This window comes from Solanum dulcamara, chromosome 7, assembly GCF_947179165.1.
Source record: "Solanum dulcamara chromosome 7, daSolDulc1.2, whole genome shotgun sequence".
Lineage (NCBI taxonomy): Eukaryota > Viridiplantae > Streptophyta > Magnoliopsida > Solanales > Solanaceae > Solanum > Solanum dulcamara.
In genome coordinates, this window is record NC_077243.1 from 7220698 (window position 1) to 7247212 (window position 26515).

General features: G+C 34.6%; 1 protein-coding gene, 1 long non-coding RNA gene and 1 pseudogene across 3 annotated transcripts; 1 reads left to right on the plus strand and 2 right to left on the minus strand.

Annotated features, from left to right (window-relative positions):
- Positions 1 to 471: 471 nt before the first annotated feature.
- LOC129896652 (uncharacterized) lies at positions 472 to 8085 on the minus strand. Its single transcript, XR_008768013.1, has 3 exons — positions 7911 to 8085; positions 7718 to 7783; positions 472 to 801 (listed from the first exon to the last, which is right to left on the minus strand). It is a non-coding gene; the product is annotated as an uncharacterized LOC129896652 (long non-coding RNA).
- Positions 8086 to 9505: 1420 nt separating this feature from the next.
- LOC129893971 (uncharacterized) lies at positions 9506 to 13697 on the minus strand (annotated as a pseudogene).
- A 1219-nt stretch (positions 13698 to 14916) lies between these two features.
- LOC129895813 (uncharacterized) lies at positions 14917 to 25505 on the plus strand. Of its 2 annotated transcripts, none has more exons than XM_055971586.1 (8): positions 14917 to 14997; positions 15063 to 15176; positions 19969 to 20054; positions 20602 to 21116; positions 21357 to 21483; positions 21677 to 21913; positions 22030 to 22151; positions 24659 to 25505. In XM_055971586.1, exons 1-8 carry the CDS (start codon positions 14959 to 14961, stop codon positions 25168 to 25170), a joined length of 1752 nt encoding a protein of 583 aa, XP_055827561.1. In that variant the 5' UTR covers positions 14917 to 14958; the 3' UTR covers positions 25171 to 25505. The 2 variants fall into 2 exon arrangements, with proteins under 2 accessions (XP_055827561.1, XP_055827562.1); XM_055971587.1 differs by having other exon boundaries at positions 21369 to 21483.
- Positions 25506 to 26515: the final 1010 nt, after the last annotated feature.

Consider the following 26515-nt stretch of genomic DNA (forward strand, 5'->3'; position numbering starts at 1 on the left):
ATCTAAAATACTTGTTCCAATAATATAAGAAATCCTTGGCATAATTGATAAAGTTATTGTCCTACAACGTAGAAGTCATAGGTTCGAGCGGTGGAAACAACCTCTTACTTAAATGAAGGGTGAGATGGCACGCAATAGAATTTTGTGTGGTCCGACCCTTCTCCAAACTCCTCGCATATAACTCGGAGGTCACAGGTTTGAGCGGCGCAAACAACCTCTTACTGAAATGAAGGATAAGATGGCATGCAATAGAATTTTGTGTGGTCCGACCCTTCTCCGAACTCCTCGCATATGGAAACTTAGTGCACTGGACTCCTGACTTCACATATACGGAAACTTAGTGCACTAGACTGTTGCCACGATCCAAATCTGGGCCATGATGGCGCCTACTATAACCCCCGAGTAGGCAAACCAAATCCAACTCAAGCGGAAGTCAAACCTCAATTTAAATAAATAATTGACATAAGGCAGAAGCAAGAAGAATATAACAAAAGAAAAGTCGGGCCAATGTATAGATATGTAAATACGATACAAACTATCCAAAAAGGCTCGAAAGTGACCAAAATGGCGAACTAATGCTAGACCAACCCCGGTCCTGGTGTCACCTATACAGAAGCTACTAAGCACAAAAGCTGACAATATGTATATACAATACATAATTGACTATCCCAAAATACAAAGTAGTAGCCAGTACAAAAGAATGAAGATAGCAAGTATCTGAACGCCGGAAGCTCACCACGATCAAGATCTGGCACAGCTACAGATGATCAGGTGCGCGCTGGGAGTGGCTCGAATTGGAAGCTGAATTAAAAAGATGCACAGGTGCAGTATGAATACCAAATAATGGGGTACTCAATAGGCATCATAGGCCAATCGAGCTTAGAAAGAACAAATATATAATAAGCAGTACGATAATACTAATAATAATAAGAGGGAAGCATAAACTATGATTACAGGGAAAGAGGGTACGGAAAGATCATACAATACTCAAATAAATCCAACCAATCAGATAATCCCACTAATAATCTCAACTCACAAATCTTGGAAGAATGCGTAAATGTAAACTAGTAGATATGGATCAAAATTTCCAAAATATATAATGGAGCGCCTTAAATAATCCTCGAACTCATCAATATCGAAACAATAACCTAGAATATGTATCAACGGGCTGCCCGGAATTCACACCTCGAGCTTATCAACGGTGAATATAAAAGTGTAGCCCAAAGTCAATAAAAAGGTCGCCCCAAATCATACCTTGAGCTCATTAATATCGAAATAATAACCGGAATATGTATCAACGGGCCACCCGTAATTCACATCTCAAGCTTATCAATGATGAATATAAAATTATAGCCCAAAGTCAATAAAAGAGCTGCCCGGAATAATACCTCGAGTTTATCAATATCGAAATAATAACTCAGAATATATATCAACAGACCGCCCAAAATTTACTCCTCGAGCTTATCAATAGTGAATATAAAAGTGTAGGTCAAAATCAATAAATGGGCCGCTCGAAATCATACCTCGAGCTCATCAAACCATGAAATGCCATAAATAAGATATCACCGATTTTTTTCTTAAATTCCTCATACTCATTCATCAACCAAAAGTCTTAATTTCACCATTTATTCTTTCTTAAAAAAAAGGTTTTCAACACCGATGAGGCAAATCAAGACAAGTAGCATGTCAAAAATCATATATTACTCAAGCCGGGTAAAAATTCCGTCAAAGTCACCAAATCACTAACCTGAGACTCTGGTGTACCACAAGCACGGTCTTGAGACCAACAATTCAATATCATAAGCATAAGTCGAAATCACAAGAAATGGGCAACCGAAACCAAACAAGTCAAACAAGAAGCATCTTAGTTCAAATCACCTAGAAGCAAATTCTAAGGATTCTAAGCGATGCAAACAAGTTAAGATAGCACCTACACTAAGGCCCCAACGGCTAAAACCCAAACTAGTTACTAACGATAATCATCGACTCCAAATTACTCATTAGGATATCAACACCTAAATCACCAACCTAATCACACGTTACTACTAAAAATACACCAATTTTAACTAAGTCAAGTCTAACAAGAGGAAGTCATAAGCTACCTCAAGATCGAAACTGCACACGAACCGCTAAATCAAAGTTTTTTCCTTCTGAATGACTCTGAACGCTGCCATAGCTATCAAAAATAGAGTCTCCACGTCGTTATGATCGTTTTGACACTAAAATCATAACTTTTGGAGACACACTAAATTTTTGGGTAAAAATGAGAATGTGGGATCCGCATCAAAATTTTTAGAACTATCCCAAAAAATGGGTCCTAATCAGCCCCCCGAACTCATATCCCAAATTGAAACACAATTCAGAGTTCGAAAACACCACAAAATTAATAAGCAACAACAATCCCAAAACTAAGCTAAAAGAGAAAACTATGGCAGCAGTGAATTTTTAGGAAATTACCAGAAACGGGGTCCCAACAACTGAAATTAGCCATACCACGACGATCCTTATAAGAAACCCCAATATTTGGACTCTTGAATCACTGAATTCGGATCTCAAACGAAGCTTTCAAATTAGTTTCTAAACTCACCAATGCGTTCTTTTCGAAAAACCACACAGGATAGCCTCTTGAATCACTAAATTCGGACCTAGAACACCCAAAAATTAAGTCCTAAATTTCTTCAAAAACTCACCCAAAACATACACCCATTGCAGCAGTTAAAAGCGAAATTTTACCTCAATCGGAGCATTAATCGTGAATTCCAATGACTCCATGACATTCTTCTCTAGAAAACTCACAAAATAGACCTTGGATCGCTGAATTTGGACAAGAAATGAGCAAGAACTAAAGTCTCAAACTTTGATAAATAGGTTGTTCGGATTACTATTCACAGCATAAGCCAAAATTTGATTTTGATGCTTCGGACTCATCTGGAGTCCCATGAACACAAACCATATATGAAATTTTATTGGAAACAACATTCCTGACTGAATGGAATCGACGTATTTCCCAATGGTGATCGTTTCAATGAAATGTTGACAAAAGTCAATGATTTTCAAAGAAAGACTCATAAATCGCACAAACGGCCTAAAACTCATTCAGAGCACCTTGGGAACCAAACCAAAGGTCGTTCTAGATCAAACTCGATGTTCTGGAGCTAACCACACTGATAAAATTTTTATCTGAGTGTGTTTGCTCGAAATGTTGACTGAAGTCAAACTAGGCCAACTTTAACCTTAAAACGACTTTTTGCACAAATTCAAAACGGGAGCCTCAAAAAATATAACGAAGATACTTCTAGGCCTAAAATCACCCACTGAAACCAACGGAACCATCAAAAATCCAATTAAAGTCTATGAACTCGAATTGTTGACCAAAGTCAAACTTAACTCATTTAAAACCAAACTTTTCAATTTAGGACTTAAATTCTCCGATATGACCCCGAATTCGATAACGAAGGTACTTCTAGACTAATTTCCACATTATGAAACTGATAAAACCGACAAAAATCCATTCTGAGGCCCGAAACTTCAATTGGTACCAAAACTCACTTTGGGGCAACTTAAACCTATAAAACTCAAAAACTCACATATTTCCAAACTTTTGACTATTTTTTCCAAAATCAACCGCGTAAACTGATCAAATAACACCTAAGGAAGCTAATAGGAGGGTTAAAATGGCTATTAAGGTCATTACAATTGTCCTTTGCTGAAATCTGTATGATAACACATTTTGTATGTCTTTCCACAAGGTTCAATCCCTAACAACATGCCCCTCGCTACACTTCCCATTTCATCCTTCAGTCTCATTCCTTACTAACAAACACTTTATAATCTTACCCAATGGGTGTTGTCGTTACTCAAGCCTTGCAATTCTTGCTCATCACTTACTCATTGACACATATGGAATTCAATAGGAATTGAAACTTATTACTTTAAGCTCAATTGTACGAACAAGAGCAGAATAAACAGGTAACTTCTTAAATATTTGTGTAGCCTCTCAATTATAGGAATTGTTCTTAATTCGAGGGTCACACCGTATGGTACAAATATTTGGTACCTTTGACCAACTCACTAAATGATTTGCTATGGTTAACAGTCTTTGATGGATAAAATATTCATCTTTCAAAAATAATTATATTCCATCAGATGTAAGAGATGACATGTTACCCATACTGTGAATAGGTAGTATTAACTTCTGAAGTTCTCAACTCTCAAGTAAGTTTGTCTAGTTTGTTTTTCTTTTAAAAGAAGCTCGGATTCAGTACAAAGTGCTATAATAATATCTTCTATATCATTAAGGGACTAAATTAAGAGAAAACCTTGACAATTTACAAAAATATTGTTCTTTTTCTTCAACAACAATGTGGTACTAAAGTTCTGGATTTGATCGTCAAACAATATATCTGCTATAGTGATATATGATTTATATCACTGTCACACAACTATAAGCAACTTTGATTTTATCTCCATTAGGCAATAGTAATCAATACACTGTTGTTTGTTAGGTGTTTTTTCCTAATTATTTTGACTGCAGTTACAATTATCCCATGTCCTAATTTATTTTTACTCTATACTTGCCCCATATTAGATTATTGTATTGTTGTTTCGCTACTAAGAATTTTTTCTTTACTCCAAAGTCAACTTACTGATTTGTTAAAATTAGATTGAAAATATTTTAACATCAATGCATACTGCACTATGGTTGGGTTTTTCTTTTTCCTTTTGCTGCAAAGATAAAGATTATATAATCATATTGCTTTAGATGGACAAATAGACTGGAGAGATTTATTTTATGCATCAAGGTTTATACTCTAACTACAACAGGTTGACTTTGTTGTTCTGAAAACTCCCCTTTTCTGTCTAAAAGAAGATGCGGCGGAGAATGTTAATAGCAACATAAATTGTGTCCAATAGTAAAAGAATAAAGAACAAACCAGCAAACTTACGTAGAGTAAGTATATAGATAAATGGTCTTCTGATTAACCAAAAGAGAAGCAGATCGAATTTCTTGTCATGTATTTAAAATGGCAAGAAGAAAATTGGTATTTATACCACTGGTTTTTATTATCCTTTACCTCCTTAAAGTGCTTCTTAAGGAGGAGTACTAGAGGTGTTTCCGTGTGCATCGAATGAGATATAACAAAAGAATATTTTAGAAAAATGATTTGTTTGGATAATACTTGGAAGGCACTGGATATGCTTATATACTTATTACATATATAAGCATGTGAGCATTAATGAAGATGAAAATATGACATTGCTGATTATGATTTACCTTTGTGTAACTGATGACATTTTGTAACTATTTTTACACTGCTATAGTGTAAAAATGTTGACATGCACTAGTAAGTTCTCTCTCTCTCTCTTTAGCGTGAAAGGGCAGGTAGGCGAGCTGAGAGTCATGACTATCTGATATGTACTTGTTTCATCACCTTATACCATATCTATATGTTCTTCGTAAACCTCAAACATTGTCCCAATCCCAAACCCCTTCTTTTTTGGTTTACTTGCTATTTCTAAGGGAGAAGTTGAAAAGTGCTCCTCTTGAAGGAAATTTCTAGTTATATTATTAGCTTTGCTCCTTTTTTTGAAATCCTAAATAGGAATGAAAAGTGGAATAGAACTAAAAGCCTAAATGGAAGTGATATTACCTCTTAGGGAGAATAAGGACCTATTCGAGTTGTCTAATCTTTTTAGCATTTTTCACTATCGGATCCTAATGGTATTGGATATTGGAATCCACCTGAAGGATATATTGATTCTTTCATTAGCAAGTTGTGGCATTTAATTCTCTTAAATATTGCCCGTATGTTTTATGCGTACATAGTCCTTTTCCTATTTTAAAAAATTCTGCTTTTCTCTTCCTTTCAGATATTGCGTGTTGGTCTATTGTGAATATGCGCCAGTGGATTGGTGTTGTGAAAAATGTGATATTGGCAAGGGGGTAATGTCTTCATCAGGTGGACTAGAAGATGAGCATTTTGAGAAATTCAAGTACATTCCTTTGCAAAGATTTGTCAGAGTACGGTGCAATCAAAGAAACATAGTATGATTCTAGGTGGGCACTGTATTAACTGGAAAAAGAAGGTATAGACCGAAAAAATGATATCTACATATTAAAAAAATACTTGATCTGTCATCACGCATCAAGAAATATAGATCTCCACTGATAAATACTATCTCCTCATGAGTTGTATCAACAAAATTCATGGCAACCATGACTAGGCTTGTTAAAATTCCCTCGAGTCACGGTTGTCATGGATTTGGTTGACACAACTCTTGAGGAGATGATATTTATTAGCGGAGATCCATATTTCTTGATGTTCGATGATAGATCAAGTATTTCTTCAACATGTAGATATCTGTTTTTTCTGGTATGTATGTATCTCCTTTTCCCAATTAATACCATTCCCACCAGGATACTTTACATGATTCTTTGATGACAGAGTATTCTGACAAATTTTTACAGATGCATATAATTTGGATCCCTCAGAGTATTCTTTTTCCAATCCACATGATGGAGAAATAACCCACTTGCCAGTATCACATGTTTCACAACACCAATACAGGCGCAGCTACAAAATAGCCCAGCACACAATACCTAAAAGAAGAGAAAAAGCAGAATTTTTGAAAACAGGAAGAGGACTACGTGTGCATAAAAAATACAGATAGAATTTTTGAGGTTTACAAAAAACATATAAAGAGAGTCATTATTTTCAGCTCGCTTGACTGATTGTCCACACTTTCATGCTAAAAAGATAGAGATAGAGAACTTATCGATGCACGTCAACATCTTTACAATAATGGAAGGTAATAATTTCTTTTTGAAAACCTCTATCACCGCAAATTTCACAAATCTTTTTTTGCAAGTTCATATAGAAAACAAAAGAAATTCATAAGCTGATAGACTTTTGAATGGAATGAGGGGACAAAATATCATCATATATACAAAGCTAAATCATAATCAACACATTCAAGTTCTCGTCTTCTTTTAAACATGCATATCTGTCATAATAAATTCCCATTATACAGTAGAAGTATATTGACGAGTGCATTCCAATTATCATCTAGACAAATTATTTACCTAGAATACCAGTTTTCTTCCTGTCATTGTAAATAAATGACAAGTCATTCAATCTACTTATTCCATTTAAATTTGTTGTTTTATTTTTTAATCTTATACCATTAGATACAATCTACGTTGCTACTACCATCCTCCCCTACTTCTTCTTTTGGAATGGAAAGAAGATTTTTCATAACAACAAAGACAACCTGTTATAGAGCATAAACCTTTGATCACATGAATAGTTGTTACGGGTAAAACAAATACTTCCTCCATTTTGATTTGTTTGATTTATTTATTTTGACAACTCTTTAATTTCAATGAGTATTTTTGTAGTTTCAGCATTACTGTCATCTTTTTACTTTGTTAGACTCTCTGTAACATGTCAAAATCAGACAAACAACTAAGAAAATTGGAGTAAATACTAAAGAGAAGTATAATATACCTTTTCATCCTAATTTATATGGTACCTTTTAAATTTTGAAAACATAAATTCTTAAAAACAAACCTTTTCAAATATATAAATTTTATTTTTAAAAACATAAAATAATTATGCAAAAATCCAATAATTTTTTTTAAAAATAAATTCTTAAAATTCTAAATGTGGCACACGTAATACGAACTTACAAAAAAAAAATTAAAGTTAGGGTTTACCTTGTGGGGATGATGTTCCTTTTGCCTCGGAGAATGAGCGGCCATTTGCATTTCACGGCGGCACGCCTACAATGAAAAAAATCCGAATGGGTCTTACAATGACAAAGTTTTTTAGTAATAAATTTAATTTCAAACCAAAAAGAGAAAATCCTAGCAGTAAATTTTGCATATTTCGTGTTTTTGCCGAGAGTACATTGGACTACTGGGAGGAGATTCTTTCTCATTCATCTCTTCTTTTTTTTCTTAGGTTTATGTTTGCTACCATGTGATTTTTATAATTTTCATAGTTTCCCTTAAGGTATACACACATCTATAAAATTTACTTAAATTAATGATAAAAAGCACATATGAAATGAACAACGAAAAGATAGACATCATACCTTAAAAGTTGAAACTCTAATCTCAAAACGCACAAATGAAAGTGTCTATAATGAATTAGTTTCTCTTGAGGTATATATATATAGGTGAAAGTATGTATATTGTGTATAGAGACAAAATGATAAAAAGAAAAAATAGTAAATATAGAATCAGAAATTATAATCTAGAAAATATAAGCAGATCATATAAAAAAATAACTAATTAATTGTAATATGTCGTCTAGTGGTGTACGGGTCAAACAATCAAGTCAAATTGGACAGAGAACTAAGTCAAATTAAAGAAAAAAATTGACTTGTGGTTTGATTTGATTGGTTTAGTATTGAGAAAAATCCCCGGCCACTCTTGATGATTTTTGGTATTAACAAAAAAAAAATCTAACTGAACTAAAATTAAACCGACAATATATATATATATATATAAGGGTGACAATTTCAACCCATTTAAGTAAAATGAATCCATGTAGTCCATATTTATTTAAATGGATCACTCACATTTTTTAAATAGGTAAATATGGATTGACCTATTTCAAAAGTTCATCCAAATATGGAAAAAGTGGATAAAATAAAATATGGACATCCATATAGACCCTAAGATCACCCAAAATTTCTAATTGCACTAAAAAAAATTAAAAAAAAAAGAAAAGAAAATTGAGGCGGGTGCGGGTGGGGTAGGGTGGAGGGTGGGTGTGCGAGCAAAAAAAAAAATTCAGATGCTCTGGAACTTGCACCTGGGATATTCAATAATTGTATCCAGGCTCATCCTCCTACCAGAGTTAGATGTAAGGTGTAGGGATTCTCAAGGCTATTGCCTGATACTCTTGAATATGAACTAGTTCTGCGTGAGGATATCTGGGAAAATCTATTCAACAATCAATGTCCGGGTAAAGTAGACATAGGAGTTAGGACTATTTCTTTGCAAGTGAGAGAGCAAGTTCAACTTCGCTTTATATATCTATCCGAAAACAGATAAGGGTTGCAACGTAGAAGTGCGCCCTTGCCCAGTAAAATTCCCACTAAATCATGTTCATTACAATGTTTTCCATAGGCTAATAAAAAACTCATTAAAACTTGAGTGAACAAAAAAAATTTAACAAGGCAATTCACTTCTTCTTGTGCCTATAAGTGTCTAATTAAATCAATAATACCAAACTAAGAAGGAAACATATATAATGACCATTTTGAGTTATAAAGGTGATCAACGAACAAGCAGCAAAAGTAAACTTCATATTACTAAAATAAGAAGTACGTAACATCTATAGTGTAAACATGGAAATTAATGTATGTGATTGTCATGACTCAGTATTTCAACTGTGATTGCACTCGACTATCCTAAGTCAATTGGATCAAGACGTATATCAACCCAATATTTACCATACGAGAGAAGCTAAAACATACAAGTCTAACAGTTGAATTATTAATGAAGATAAAATCAAATAACAATGTGAAAGCAAAACAATCTCCCAAGAACTGGTGTTACATTGTCATGAGCAAAACTAAAAAGACTAGTAAGATCAACAATGGAAAGTAGTTGTCGAGACAACAATGTCCAGCGTTCCTACATTTTCTCCAACTAACATGTCTATCTCCATATCAATCACTTTGTTGCTGCCTCCTCCGCACATCCATCTGTGTCTTGCCCCATGCGGTAAAATAATCTCCACAGGAAGTGCTCGTTGTTCCATTCTGCAAAGGTGAAAGACAGCTCTACAGTTACCAGATAAAGTATGCATCAAGGAAAATCAGAAAATACATTCATCAAGGAAAATCAGAAGTTACATTCTGTTGTGCATAGTCCTAATAGTAGAATTCAAGCCATATGAAGAGGAACTGTCAAGTATCTTATTCTCTTACATGGTTACTTTTCATTTCAAGAAAACTAAGTACATAAGAAAGCAGATTACCTAAAAATTCATTGAAAATGAGAAAATAATATAGAGATTATAGACGTACTTTGAGAATCACTGCACAGGGTTGTAGATGCAAGTATAAGCAGCTCAACATCATTTATAAGCGTTCTCATCACCAAATCTTTGCTACGCATGAATTCCACGAGAGCAACATATCTCTTTGACCTACATATAATGGGAAATGAAAATCAATTTCTAGTAAAAATACTCCTAGGCAAGGGGGCACTTCTACTTTGCAACCCTTAACCCTTTATGGATAGATATATAAGGCAGAAGCTGACCTTTCTTTCTCACTTGCAAAGAAATACTGTCCTATATCTTCTTTACTCGGAATATGATTGTCGAATAAACTTTCCCAGATATCCCCACAGGGAACTAGTTCAAATTTAAGAGTATTAGACAAAAGACTTGAGAACTCATACACCTTGTGTCTAACTCTAGAAGGAGGATGAGCCTGGATGCAATTATTGAGCATCCTAGGTACAAATGCTGGAGCACCTAAGATGTCAAAACCTCCCCTGAAATACAAAGAGGAAGAGAGACTAATAAATTATAGGGAAGAGAACATGTATTCCAGTTGAATGGTGCAAATTCTTCAAGTAAAAAGATGATCTTCAATATATATGTAGTTTGAATCGAAGGGAAACTTTCTGAGGTTAATCAGTCAGCTGACTACTAGCAAAGATGGGCCATCCAAAAACATAGATGAGCTGAATTTGAATTAGTAATAAATGTACATGATGAAAGGTACTTACTTCCAGGAATGAACTTGAGCAGGATCACAAGGGTGTGTCATAAGTGAATTCATCATTCCACTCGCTTTCACGGCATCTGGACTCTTAAGCTCCAGAATAGTAGAACCACCAAGACCCAACAAGGAGGCTACATCAATAGGATGGAAGTACAAAAGTAAATAATTTTTTCAAGGAAAGATTTGCAAATAGTAATGGTGTAAGGGAGATCATCATTTTGAAAAGATATCAACTCAAGATATATCAATGACATTATTTTTAAAAAATTAGTAAAAGTATATGATAGAAAATGAAATTTCTAATGAATAAAGATATAAGAAGAGGATAAATCTAAACAAGTAATGAATACAAGAGATGTTGGTGAATATTTAACCTTAGATGATTGTACTTGTTTTTTGCTCGATTGAGCTGTTCTGAAATTTGGAAAATTGTGAGGTTTCATATATCTTGTTGATCCTAAAGAATACTGCACTTTTCTCTTCTCAGGAAAAGAATTTGAAATTTGTATTTTGGGTTTGCTTAAATTCTCTCGGGTCTAAGTCGTTAAATAGGGAATGTCTATATTATGAAAATATGCATGAAAAAATATTGTGATATACGAATAATTAGGATTAATCACAGTAAGTGTTTTTTTAATTCTCTATAGTGAACATACACTGATACACTTGGTCATTTGATATCTTTGAACCGTCGATCTTTTATTTATACCTAGACAACATATATCACACAATTAATCTTTAACCATACTTGGTTCTCATTGTTGTGTTCGTTTCAAACTTGAACACCGCCTGATTTCATGAGTGCAAAGAGAACTAGTCTTACACTAATTCTTCTTGAGGCGGCTTACCTCTTACACTCAAGTAGGTGATTTCTAAACGTGTAACCCGTAGATACACTATTTGATCATGTCATGTCAAACTTAAAAACCATTAAAAAGTTCAAACACTTTATCTTTGTTTCTAAACATTGTCTTGTTATGAAATTTGATTTTGTTTAGCGACAATGTTGAACCATCATTCATAACTTTGTTTCATTTCCTAAACCTAGATCTTGGGATCTCCGTTCAGCTAGGTAGAGTTACCATTATGATGATTTATCCTCGGCCATAATTTCATTTCCTTTGATGATTTATAAGTTGCCTCTTCAGTTAGGCCTTTTGTTAGTGATTTTGGCACATTGTCTTTTTACTCTACATAGTTAATTGTGATAAATTCATTGATGCTTAATTACAATATGAAAACCAACCTTTTGATGAAGCGTTTTCAAGGTTACGCACCGACTCCTACAAAGATAATGTATCTATTTGTTGTGCTTAATAATATACTAGTCTCTTGCCACGCGTTTTACGCGTGTACCCCATACTAATAGATGATTTTTTTTTGTAAAAATATACATAAATATTTCTAAAAAGTCTATGAGTTATAAAATAAAATTATAAAAAAAAGTCTATGATTATCAAAAGAGGAATTTTCGCATATAGCCACTCAAAATTACCGTAATTATGTTCCATAGCTATAGTTTGCTAATTACAATTCGTAGCTATAGTTATGACAGCGTTTGTATAATTTGTGCAACGTTTGTATACATTTGTATAATTCACTATACAATTCGCAAGTTTTGTATAGCGCTTGTATATTTCACTATACAATTAATGCACAACGTTTGAATTATTCTCTATACAATTTGCAGCATTTGGCTATCTATCATGAGAATTTTAATTAAGGGTGACAAAAGAATTTCAAAATTAAGAAAAAGTAATTCAACTCTTAATTATTGAGTAGATGTGATAATTTTAATATTAGTCATAATGACACAAATTTTAAAATTCTCAAGTTTTATTATTTACACAAAAACTCTATCTTTTCCATCCCACCCCTTCCCCTCCTACCTTTCTGTCGTCGCCATCCTTTGTCCTTTTGTTGTCGTCACCGCCATCATCACACCTCCACCACCACCAATTCTTACCCTTATTCCTCCACCGCCACCACTTCCTCCTCCTTCATCACCACCACTTCCTCCTTTTTTTCCTCCTCCACCACCACTGTTGCCACCTCCTTCTCCTCCACAGTCGCCCCCACAACAACCACCATATCCACCTTTGTTGTTACCACCAACATCAACACTTTTTTTGCTGACATAACCATCATCTCCTTCACATCACAACTGCTGAAGTTGTTGAAATAGATGACGATATCTCCTGTAACAGATAGGGATCTTTTTCCATCTGTTGCAATAGATAGCAATAGCACATTGCTATCTATTGCAACAATTGTCCGGACATCTGTTGCAACAAATTGTTATTCTGTTGCAATATATTACTAATATGTTGCAATAACTTGTAAAAATAAGGACAAAAAAAAGAGCGCGGTAAAAAATGATGAACATCAGTGGCGATGATAACAACAACAAAGCCTATAGAGAAGAAGAAGAAAATAGAGAAAGAAATAAAAAAAAGATGAGTAGGGGTGTGTATCAGTCGGTTCGATTTGACGATTAAGATTTGTTGGTGAAACGATTATCAATTTTTGATCCTTAACTGTTTAATTTTTGGTTTAACCAATAAGAAAATGCCCATAAAATAGTTATATGACTTCGCCAATAATTTGGCAGGACAAGAAAATAATGTAACTTTACGGAATATCATAAAATAAAAATAGTAGTAACTAACATGAAAAGAACTATACAAGTGCAATACAAATAAAAAAGAACTAGGACAATAATGTGAATTGAAGGCTAGAGAGCAAAGGTAGCAACCAATAATGTATTGATGTTAATATTAAATATTTATGTAGGGTAAAGTAGTAAATTACTATTGCCTGAATGAGTTATCGGTTTACCCAATAACTCGATATTGAAAAACCAATATCGAACCAATAATTCGATAATTTTATTTTATAAAATTATTAAAAACTCACTACCCAATAACTCAATAGCAATAACCCATTTTGTTGATTCGATTTATTGGTAGGTTCGATGTTTGTACACTCCTGAAAACGAGGGAGAGAGAAATCTAAAAAGAGAAATAATGAGAGAGAAAGGAAGATTAAAAAGATAATAAAGGAAAAAATTTCAAAAAAATTGAAATTTAAAAAGCAAGGGAAGACTTTTCAAAATTTTCGTATATTAATATATACCCAAAGTTTTTTAATTACTCTAATCAAGTCTACTTTTCATTTAATCCATTTGACCAAGTCAAAGTCACCAAAAACAAAACAACACTTAAGAGCGTGTAATTGGATATAATTACATTCTTTGACATATTTGATAGACCAAGTAATTACTTGGTAAGAGAAGAATTGAGTGTAATTGATGGGGCATAATTACATTCTTCAATTCCCAAGGAAGGGTAAGGAATTAGTGTAATTACACTATGTAATTACATGAAACTTTTTAAAATTATTCTTTTATTTCTATTTCTATTTTTATTTCTATTGTTTTTTTAAAAAATATTTTTATTATTCTAATAGTTTCTAAAAATATATTTATTATTATTTATATTACATTTCCTTCTCACTCTCAACCTTTAGTTTTTTCATTTGATTCCATGCAATTTTTCATATTATTTATTTATTTATTATTCTATTTTTTTATTTGCATAATTTTGTTAGTATTCTAATTTTTAAAATCATATTTATGTACGTTGTGTTAAAATTTGATATAAGAGTATTATGTTAATTTTTTTGTTTTGAATATAGAATTTTTGTCATATTTTCAATTTTATTTGTTTTAGTATTATTGACTTAATATTTCACATTGCAAACCATTTATTATTTAGTTAAACTTGATAGATTATTGTTTTTCCAAATGTTTTAATAATTTTATGACAATATATTTATGATATTAACATTTTTGTCAAATCTTATACTTTTAGTTTTTTGATTAAATTAATTAAAATATACTAATTTAAAAAATATAAATAAATTATTTTTTAGAATATTAGTTAAGAGCATATTTTTATTAATTAATATTTAATTTAATATTATTTATAATGGTTCTTATTTGTCTAATATAAATTTTTAGTTTAGATAATTAACTTTTATTAGCTCTAAGTCCTCACATTTAGAGCTAAATGCCAAAATCTGAGTCATTTTTTGGGACCTACTAAGTTATTGCCCCGAGTTTATTAGTAGTATCAAAACATACAAGTGAAATTATCAAAACCACGTGATAACAAATGAACAATTATGAAAAAATGGAGGAGGTGAATGAGAAAGAATCTCCTTCCAACTACTCTCTGCAGAAAGGTGAAATGCATTTACTTTTTGTTGTCTAAAATTAAATTTATTATACCCAAAAATTGTGCTTGTAGGACCGTTTTGGGACTTTTTTTTGCCTTTGTTCGTCTGTGTGCCGCCGTGGAGCTCAAATGGCCACTCTTTATCGGATGCAAAAGGAACCACACAACATTCATCAGGCCCACATGGTAAAATTCTGCACTTTTTTTTTTTCATGGCAAAAGCCGACATTCTTTTCGGGATGATGATTAGCGTTGGGATTAAGTTTTTTTAAAAATAAAATTGGGAAATATAAAAGGAAAGGTGGTAAATGTGGAGTATTTAATTTAACTAGTAATTTTTCTGAAAAATGCGTTTCATTTAACTCTATTTTATTGGAGAATATTTCGGATTTCTGTTTCGCGGATGCTTTTTTAAATGGAAAATAAAAAAGATTTAGAGGATTTTCTATTTTACTAGGTTCATCGATCGGTATGACTTGAATCAGTTGCTAAACTTATCTTTGATTTTGTGTAGCATTTGTAAAGATACTCAGGATTACAAAGGAAAAATTATATTTTTTATTATGTGGGTATATAATCTAAATACTTGTTTCGGGTAATGGAACAGAATCCTTGGCTTAATTGGTAAAGTAATTGTCAGGTGATTAGGAGGTCACAGGTTCGAATGATGGAAATGGGTTTTTGGAGGAATGTAGGGTAAATGTTACCTACAATATAATCTTGTGGTCCGGCTTTTATCCTTATTCAGACTCCATGCAAATGAAAATTTAGTGCACCGAACTGTCATTTGTATGCTAAAACATTCTGTATGTCTTTCCACAAACTTCAATGTTCATCCAACGGGTAACTTCTTAAATATTTGTGTAGCCTCTCAATTATATATGTGATCGTCAACACACCTAGTTCTCTTATACCACTTATGAACATTATAGGTAGGTAGAAGACAATGTCACAAAAAAAAGGCATGCGAACCTACATTAGGAATTTTACAAAATAAAATATGACATGAGTATGGTGTCTATGGTACTTCTAAGTCACACATGAGACAAAGGCCGGCACTATACCGAAAAATATACAAAATGTCACTTCATAAGCAAAAGTGCATCAATGATAAATAGGGCTCACCACAAGCCAAGGGAATGAGCGGAGTGCCCAACGAGGATCAGTGCCGCCCTAAGAATTCATACGTGCATCACAAAAAGATGCAGTACCTTGACAAAAAGGAAGTGAGTACATGTGAAATAGTACTCACATGATGAGGTGAACCCAAATATAAACGAAATATTAGAGAAAATAAGAGAATATAAGTTGTACTAGCGCCAACTTATTGCTATACTATTTCTCTATCAATATAATCACCACTTCTTTTATCAAATATAAAAGGGTGGTGTTTCTTGGGTCATTGTTTTCACATGTCTTGGCTTAACAAAACCAGTTACCTAACACAATCTATGTTCATATGGCCCCTTTAACCAATACCTGATAGGAATTGTTCTCAATTCGAGGGTCATACCATGTGGTACAAATATTAGGTACCTTTGACCAGCTCATCAAATGATTTGCTATGGTTAACAGTCTTTGATGGATAATAAATTCATCTTTCAAAAATTGTTATATTCCATTAGATGTAAGGAATGACATGTTGCACATACTGCGAATAGGCAGTATGATCATGTCAATTGGGAGTTCTTGCTCAATATCTTAAAACAAATGGGGTTTGATGAGAGGTGGTTGAGATGGAATGAGATCTGTATAAAAACTGTTTAGGTTCTCCATTCTGATAAATGGAGAACCTACTGATTTTTCCCCTCAGAAAGACGTCTCAGACTTGGAGACCCTCTGTCCCCTTTCCTTTTCATCTTAGTCATGGAAGGATTCGACAGCATGATGAGGTTGGATACTCAAAACACATGGCTGCAGCCTGCAAGGATTCAAAGTTGGCAGTATCTCAGGGGTGGATATGCAGATTTGTCATTTGCTTTATGCTGATGACACTGTTTTATTTGTGAAGCTAAGGAGGAGAAAATTAGAATTGTCAGAATGATCCTGGTAGTCTTTGAGGCTGTCTCAGGTGTGGCAATCAATTGGAGGAAGAGTTGTATATATCTTATCAAAGAGGTTACACAGATCCAGGCCCTGGCAAACATTTTGGGGTGCAAAATTGAAAAATTCTCCACTGTTTATCTAGGTATGCCACTTGGAAATAACCATAAAGAGCTAGTGATATGGGATGGTATAGTTGAAAAAACTGAGAAGAAACTAGCAAACTGGAAATCTCAATATCTATCCTTGGGTGGGAGAACCATTCTGATAAACTCTGTACTAGATTCCTACCTATGTTATGTCCCTATTCCCCATGCCAGCCAAGTGGAAGAAAGACTTGGTAAATTGAGGAGGGACTTTCTTTGGTCGCGAATCAAGGAAGGTAAAAAATACATCTTGTCAAATGGCAAACTGCTTTGCTGAGTAGAAGCTCATGGGGATTAGGGATCAGAAACCTCGGGCTACAAAACAAGTGTTTGTTGGCAAAATGGTTGTGGAGTTTTGGAAGAGAGGATCAAGCACCTTGGAAGGTAGTTATTAGTAACAAGTACGGCCAGAACAGCCCATGGTGCTCCAATATGGTGAATAACACATATGGTGTCTCTGTCTGGAGAACTATTAGAAATTTATGGAGTCAACTACAGCACAACATTAGATACAAAGTGGGCAATGGAACCAGGGTTCTTTCTGGAAAAACCACTGGATTGGTCAAGGCTCCTTGATGTCTTCCTATCCAGATATATATACTCTCAGCTCTTCTCCAGATGCCATGGTAAATGAGGTTTGGTCTGAACATGGGTGGAACTTAAGCTTCAGAAGGTTACTAAATGACTGGGAGATAGGGAGAACAGCCGAGATGCTACAAACACTAGATGAGTTCAACGACACATCTGGAAGCAGATGTAATGATTTGGAAACACAATCTTGATGCTATCTTGTCAGTCAGCAGATTGTACAATAGGAAAGTGAAGGAACTTCCAGGGGAATCTCTGGACCAAGAAGAATTAAGTACCAACTAAAGTGAGGTGGTTTACATGGCTAGTGGCTAGAAGAGCTGCCTAATCCATGAGAAGCTTCAAAGAAGAGGCTTTCAAATAGCTTCTTGGTGTTCACTGTGTAATGGGCATATGAGACCAACAGCCATTTATTCCTCCATTCTAAAGTCACTGCTCAACTATGGGACATTTTTCTAAGCAGAACACACGCAAACTGGACAATGCAGAACACACAGCAGACCTTCTTAGTTGCTGGGTGAGGAGAGGGGGGAGTAAAAGCCAGAAGAAATGGTGGAACATGATACCCTCTTGTATATGGTGGACTATCTGGAGAGAAGGAAACAAGATGTGTCTTGAAAATACTGCAGAATCAGTGCAAAAGATTAAATGGCATTGTATGAAGACTTTATTTTTTTGGTGTAAAGAGGAGGTTATAGAGGAGGCTGGACAGATTTTAAACTTTTTTTCTTCTGTATAAGTTTAGTAGCAGCTTTCTTGAGTTGTTTTTTTTTTTGGGTCACTGATGTAAATTTTTTTGGTGGTTGCCTGCATACCCTCATTGCTGAGGAATACAACTTTCCCTTTATCAAAAAAATTCTAAAGTTCTCAACTCTCAAGTAAGTTTGTCTAGTATGTTTTCCTTTTATAAGAAGCTTGAATTCAGTGCAAGTGCTATAATAATATCTTCAATATCATTAAGGGACTAGATTAAGACAAAACCTCGACAAATTACTCAGAGTATTGTTCTTTCCCTTCATCAACAGTGTGGTACTAAAGTTTCGGATTTGATCGTCGAACAATGTATCAGCTATAGTGATCTATGATGTATATCACTATCCCACAACTATTAGCAACTTTGATATTGTCTCCATTAGGCAATAGTAATCAATACACTGTTGTTTGTTAGGTGCTTTTTACTAGTTATTTTGAGTGCAGTTCAATTATCCCAAGTCCTAATTTATTTTTACTCTTATACTTGCCCCATATTAGGATATTGTGTTGTTTCGCTACTAAGGATGTTTTCATTACTCCAAAGTCAACTTACTGATTTGTTAAAAATTTAGGTTGAAAATATTTTACATCAATGCATACTGAACTATGGTTGGGTTTTTCTTTTTCTTTTTGCTACAAAGATAAAGATTATATGATGCGTATATTTCTTTAGATGGACAAATAGACTGGAGAGATTTATTTTGTGCATCAAGGTTTATGCTCTAACTACAAGTCTACAACAGGTTGTCTTTGTTGTTCTGAAAACCCGCCTTTCCTTTCCAAAATAAGATGTAGGGGAGGATATTAATAGCAACGTAAATTGTGTCCAATGGTAAAAGATTAAAGTACAAACCAAGAAACCTACATAGAATGAGTATACAGATAAATGGTCTTCTAATTAACCAAAAGAGAAGCAGATCGAATTTCTGGTCATTTATTTACAATGGCAGGATTAAAACTGGTATTGTACCACTAGCTTGTACTGTCCTTTATCTCCTCTTAAAGTGTTTCTTAAGGAGGAGTACTGGAGGTGTTTCTGTCTGGATGAGATATAACCAAAAAGTATTCTAGGAAAATAATTTGTTTGGATAGTACTTGGAATGCACTGGATATGCGTCTGCTGCAAAAGGGGGATTCATTACATATACAAGCATGTGAGCTAAATGAAGATGAAAACATGATTTTGCTGGTTATGATTTACCTTTGTGTAACTGATGACGTTTTGTTTCCTCATTCTTCATTCTGTTCATATGGTAATCTTGATTCTGTGTGACAAAAGAAGCTGAATGGAGCACTTTGATAGCATCTAGATCCTTGTTCATTGCCAAAACCAGAAGACAATATGAGCTTCACTTAAGTTGGATCAAGAGTTGGTTATGAGCTTCACTTAAGTTGGATTAAGAGTTGGTTAGCTTCTAAATTTCTCGTCTTTTCTTATGAATTTGCAGGAAAAAAATTGTGAAATTTGCGGTGATAGAGGTTTTCAAGAAGCAATTATTACCTGCTATTTGTGTAAAAATGTTGACGTGCATCAGTAAGTTCTCTCTCTCTCTTTCTATTTTTAGCATGAAAGGGCAGTCAGGCGCGATGAAAGCCATGACTCTCTGATCTGTGCTTCCTTCATCCCCTTGTGCTATATCTATACATTCTTTGTAAACCTCAAACATTGTCCCAATCCCAAACCCCTTCTTTTTTGGTTGACTTGCCATTTCTAAGGGAGAAGTTGATCTTTTCACACAAGGCGCTACTCCTCTAGAAGGAAATTGCTAGTTAAATTATCAGCTTTGCTTCCCTTTTTTGAAATCTTAAATAGGGATGAAAAGTGGAATAGAACTAAAAGCCTAAATCGAAGTGACATTACCTCTTAGGGAGAATAAGGACCTCTTTGAGTTGTCTAATCTTTCTAGCATTCTTCACTGCCGCATCCTAATGGTATTGGATATTGGGTTCCACCTTAAGGATACATTGATTCTTTCATTAGCAAGTTATGGCATTTAATTCTCTTAAAGAATGCTTGTATCTTTTATGCATACATAGTCACCCTCCTGTTTTAAAAAATTCTGTTTTTCTCTTCCTTTCAGATATTGTGTGGTGGGCTATTGTGAAGATGCACCAGTGGATTGGAGTTGTGAAGAATGTGATAATGGCAAGGGGGTAATGTCTTCCTCATGTGGACTAGAAAATGAGCATTCTGAGGGATCCAAGTTACATGTCTATGCTGAGATTTGTCATAGTACTGTGCGACCAAAGAAACATAGTAAGCTTCCTGGTAGGCATGGTATTAACTGGGAAAAGGAGGTACAGACCGGGAAAACAAGATATCTACCTGTTGAGGAAGCACTTAGTATGTCATCAGGCATCAAGAGATATGGATCTCCGCTGATAAATACTGGCTCCTCTAGAGTTGTGTTGACCAAATCCATGGCAACCATGACTCGAGGGAATTTTAGCAAGTCTAGAGCTCATACTTCAAATTCTTTTCCTGAGAAGAGCACAGTGCAGCAGTCTTTAGGATCAGCAGGATATACAAAACCTCAGAATCTTCAAAATGCCAAAATCACTGAACAGAGCAAAAAACAAGGACAATCATCTAAAGGTTAAGTGTACACCGACATCTCTTGTATTCATTACTTGGTTTGATTTGTCCTCTTCTTATACCTTTATTCTTCAGAAATTTCATTTTCTATCATATACTCTAATTAATTTCTTTTTAAAATGATGTTGATACATATGGAGTTGATATTATCTTTCAAATGATTTATGTTACACCAGCAATATCTGTAAAGTTTTCATAGAAAAATTTACTTACTTGTGTACTTTCATCCAATTAATGTAGCCTATATTTTAGGTCTCGGTGGTTTTGCCATTCTGGAGCATAGGAGTCCCGATGCTGTGAACGAGAGTCGAATGATGAATCCATCTATGACACACCCTTGTGATTCTGCTCTAGTTCCTTCCTGGAAGTAAGTACCCTTCATCATGCACATTTACCAACACAGGTTAACACGGTAAACTGAGCTCCAAAAAAGTTCAAATTCAGCTCATCTCTGTTTTTGCATGCTAGCTTTTTGTACTTGAAGAATTTGCACCACTCAAAAAGAGTACAGGTTCTCATCCCTATAATTATTAGTCTTTCTCTTCTTCTTTGCATTTTAGGGGATGTTTTGACATCTTAGGTGCTCCGGAACTTGCACCTGGGATATTCAATAATTATATCCAAGCGCATCCTCCTTCCAGAGTTAGACGGAAAGTGTATGAGTTCTCAGGGCTGTTGCCTTCTACTCTTAAATTTGAACTAGTTCCGCGTGGGGATATCTGGGCAAGTCTATTCAACAATCATTGTCCGGGTAAAGAAGATATAGGACTGTATTTCTTTGCAAGTGAGGGAGAAAGGTCAGCTTCTACCTTATATATCTATCTGAAAAGGGGTAAGGGTTGCAAAGTAGAAGTGCGCCCTTGTGCATGAATGTTTTTAGTCGAAATTGATTTGCATTTCCCATTATATGTAGGTCTGAGATATATATTGCTCTGGTGGAGTTCATGCGTATCAAAGATTTGGTGATGAGAACGCTTATAAATGATGTTGAGCTGCTTATACTTCCATCCACAGCCCTGAGCAGTGATTCTCAAAGTACATTCATAATCTCTATGTTCTTTTCTCATTTTCTTATTCCCTTTCAATGAATTTTTAGATAATATGTATATTAAATCATGCTCTGTAGAAGATCAATTTTCCTGTCTATCCAGAAGATTTTACCTTTTTAAGTTGGCGATACTTGTTTGGTTTCATTTGAGTATAAATGCTTTGATGTGTTAAGTCATCAGGTCAAGCTCAGAAGTACTGATTTTGCATTCTCTGATTCTTATGAGAAAGACTAGATCAATTATCTGTTCCTTTTGTGCAACCGGGGGCTGAAAAATATGTAACTTGGATTGTTTTATCTGTAGTTTGTGTGCCTTGAATGTAAGTTTAAATTGTATCATGCTGGGATCTAGAAAGTCAAAAACACTGTTTTCATTCGTATAATCCTCACACAAGAGACATATTATACACTTTCTCCCTTTTCTTATTTTTCTTCTTCAAAAAAAAGGGAAAAACGATCTATATACAAACTGCTATTATCTTCAAAACACCTTGCATACCTCTGTTACCATACAGTCCACCATACACAAGATGTGATGATACTCCATTTCTTACGTCTTCCTCTACTACCCCCCCCCCCCCTTTTCCCCCACAATTTACTAACTCCATTGTGGTTGCTGGCATGGTCGAGTTGAGGCCAAACTTACTCAAAAATATCTGCCACAGTTGTCCAGTCAATTTGCAATGTAGGAAACTAGGAATATGTGGCTATCATTTTCTGCACTTCCCGGACATAGAAAGCATCTTCAAGATAGCTGGATCCCCCTTCTTCGTAGAAGCACCCAAGGGTGTGGCCTAGAGGTCAATGAAGTAGGTTGAGAACTATGAGGTTTTAGATTTAAATTCTAGCACAGGCAAAAACACAAGGCTGTTTCTTCTCATATGTCCTAGCCTTGATGGACAGAGTTTCCTGATACCTGTTGCTAATAGTAGGTGGCAGGTATCTCATGGAATTATTCAAGGTGCGTGAATGCTGCCCAAACACCATGGTTATCAAAAAAAAAAAATCCCCTTTGTAGACTTTCACAAGTCAGACACGCTCTTTTGATCACCAACCAAGAAAAACACCTCACTTTAAATGGAGCTTTTGCCTTCCAGATTTTCCTCCAGTGACAGCTTTGGACTTGCTCTTTGGTGGAGTTCAAGAGGAAATATGCTGACTTTACTGTGAAGTTTGCATCCCCTTTACATATAATGGAATCTTCATCCTGGATTGTACCCTTGAAGCTCTCCAGGGTCTTTGTTAGCTCAATAGTTATAATGATTAGTGACATCCCAATCATTCAATAGTTTCTAAAAGAAAAGTTCCATCCTTGCAAACTCAAGTATCCTCAGTTGTAGCCTCTGGTAACAGGCTTAGAAAACACATCTGGAAACAACTCAATCAGAGGGCCATTTCCTAGCCAATTGTCATGACAAAAGGAGATTGTTTTTCCATTCCCACAGCAAAATCCCTCATATGTCATTAGATTTGGCCATTGAACGTTGATGGATCCCCATATGCACAGCTGTAATGGGCTTGGTGCCCCAATGTATATTGTATCTCCATAACCATTTCATTAGGAGATTCTTGTTTTGTGTTCTCGAGTTTTTAATTCCAGGGACACCTTCTTCTTTACACTTGGTGACTGCTTTCCAGCTAACTAAATGAGAACACTTCTTATTTCTGTTTCCTTACCACAAGAAATTTCTTCTGAGTGAATGTAGCTTCTTTTCCACCTTTGCAAGCAATAGAAAGAGAGACATTACATAAGTAGGTAAGGAATCCAACCCCACATTTATCAAAATAACCCTACCACCAGAGATAAATATTGAGATTTCCATCTAGCTAATCTCCTTTTTGCTCTCTCAACAACTCCACTCAAACCTCCATTGCCTTATTTCCTAGAGCCAAGAGACAGACTCAAGGGCAGCCTAGTGCACTAAAGCTCCCGCTATGCGCGGGGTCCGGAGAAGGGCCTGACCACAAGGGTCAATTATACGCAGCCTTACCTTGCATTTCTGCCAGAGGTTGTTTCCAAGGCTTGAATCCGTGACCTCCTAGTCACATGGCAGCAACTTTACTGGTTACTCCAAGGCTCCCCTTCAATTATTAGAAAATGTGTCACATGGATTGATTTATCTGTAGTTTGTGTGTCTTGAATGTAAGTTAAAACTTGTATCATGCTGGCATCTGAAAAGTCAAAATCACTGTTTCATTGGCATATATTACCTACACTTGTAACATATATATCGCACACTTGCCTTCTTTGTGTAGTTTTCTTCATTAAAAGAAATGATATATATAAACCTTGTTAATTTGCTTTGTTGTGTACTTGCCTGAGTTTTCTTGATGCATACTTTAGCTATGGAGGTTCATTAAAATTTTGGAAGGCTGACCTACCCTTCAAGATATGATTCTTTCAAAGAGATTATCTGATAATTAATTGCATAAGAAAGAAGAAGATTATCTGATAATTCTGGAGCTGCATCTCACCTTGTGGATGTTCTTGCAGGATGGAACAGCAAGCACTTCCTGTGGGGATTATTTTACCGCATGGGACAAGATACAGACGGATGTGCTGAAGGGGGCAGCAACAAAGTGATTGATATGGAGATAGAAATGATAGGGGGGGAAGATGTCTGTACAGCCAATAAGGTTGACATGGAGGCTTATCATCAGAATGAGGTTGAAATGCCGATAGACATGATAGGGCAGAAAGATGTCTGTACAGCCAATAAGGTTGACTTGGAGGATTATCAGAATGAGGTTGAAATGGAGATAGACATGATAGCTGGAGAAAATGTAGGAACCCTGGACATTGTTGTCTCGACAGCTACCAGAAACGGCTTTGATACCTCTTTAAAAGGAACTGTTACTTCTGCTACCTGCAATGCGTCTGAATCAGCTACTCCTTTGGTTTCAAGAACCTCCGAGGGTTGCAAGGAACTGCTTCAAGTAATCAAACGCGAGCCTGTTGATGACTTCCCTACAGGTTTTATGCCCCGTTTAACGCCTACTAAATGAGTGGCGCCACCTGGAAGTTAATCATGGTTGCTGCCAACTTCTTGTGATTATCACTACTTAATTTGAATCAAGTTCATTAGGTATTGGACTAGCTTCAACGAAAAGATCAATTTATGTTAGCTTAGCTAAGATGTTTGTTCCTGGCATTTAGGTGTAAAACTGTTGCAAGTATTTTCTTGTTGTTACTGAATTATCCGTAAGTAGGTCTGGTTTGTAAATTTGTTGGTTGGGTATGATAGAGCAACTATTTTCATGGCATATGTTGAAGGTATGTTGTTTGACCAAATTAAGTAATTTTGGTTCAAATTTTATATTTATCTTAAGAAATTTATTAATATGTTTAAAGTATTTAAGTTAGGAGCTAAGAATTTAAATACTGGAACGTTTCATATTAATCTCAAACTTGGTTGAATTGCTCAACCAATTCATTTTTATTTCATATGTTTTACTCAAAATTAAATATTCTTTCGACTTTCTAAAATTTAAATAATTATTTTTCTTCTATTGCATCAACTAGTTTCATGGGGATTTCCTCAGGTTTCTTTCTTATACTTAAAGTTTGCTTTATGAATTCCGACATCTTATGAACAACACAAAAAAACTCACTAACATTTTGAGATTTTTGTGAATTTTACACCATAGGATAAAATATTTTTTGATAATTTGATGGAAGAACCTAAAGACAAACACTTTGTTTTGTAAGAACCCTTTTCATTCCCTTTAAGTCATTATATATGTAGCTAAAATTATTGCAATTAATTAATTGTACAAAAATCCAGAAATTGCTGACAACAAAATTTTATTGATGTACAAAAATAAAAATGAAAATGGATATTATCGAATAAACATACGTAAGCTTAATAAGGTATTTTAAATAGAATAGAATTTCCAAGTCATAAGTATATAATATTTCGTAATTATAGCTTTAATATTTTCTTGTACTGCTATAGATTAATTAACATTTTAAACTGCATATTCTGGTCATAAAAATGACATGTAAAATGAAAAGAAAGGAGTAACACCAAATTAAAACCAAAAGCGAAAAAAGCCTTCATTTGGTATCTGAACCAGAAAAATTTCATTAGCATTAGACATTACAAAATATTTGGAAAAACATTTTCTCTAGAAAAAATAAGTTACTTAAAAATAAATAAAAAAATTCTAATGAAAGTAGGTAAAACAAGTTGTACATGTGACATATCAAATTTACTGTGTCCTCTCCATCCACCCGATCCCCCACCCACGCCTTTTGACCATCCCACCCTGAACCTCCATCTATAAGATTTTGCTAGATAACACTTAACTTTTTGAACAACATTATCTTGCTTACTTAACAAATATTAAA

Coding starts and splice junctions, on each gene's coding strand:
- LOC129895813 (XM_055971586.1), top strand. CDS start 14,959: ATGAGAAAGAATCTCCTTCCAACTACTCTCTGCAGAAAG. Junction 20,055..20,601: donor AAAAATGTTGACGTGCATCA/GTAAGTTCTCTC, acceptor TCTTCCTTTCAG/ATATTGTGTGGTGGGCTATT. Junction 21,914..22,029: donor TTTGCAAGTGAGGGAGAAAG/GTCAGCTTCTAC, acceptor CATTATATGTAG/GTCTGAGATATATATTGCTC.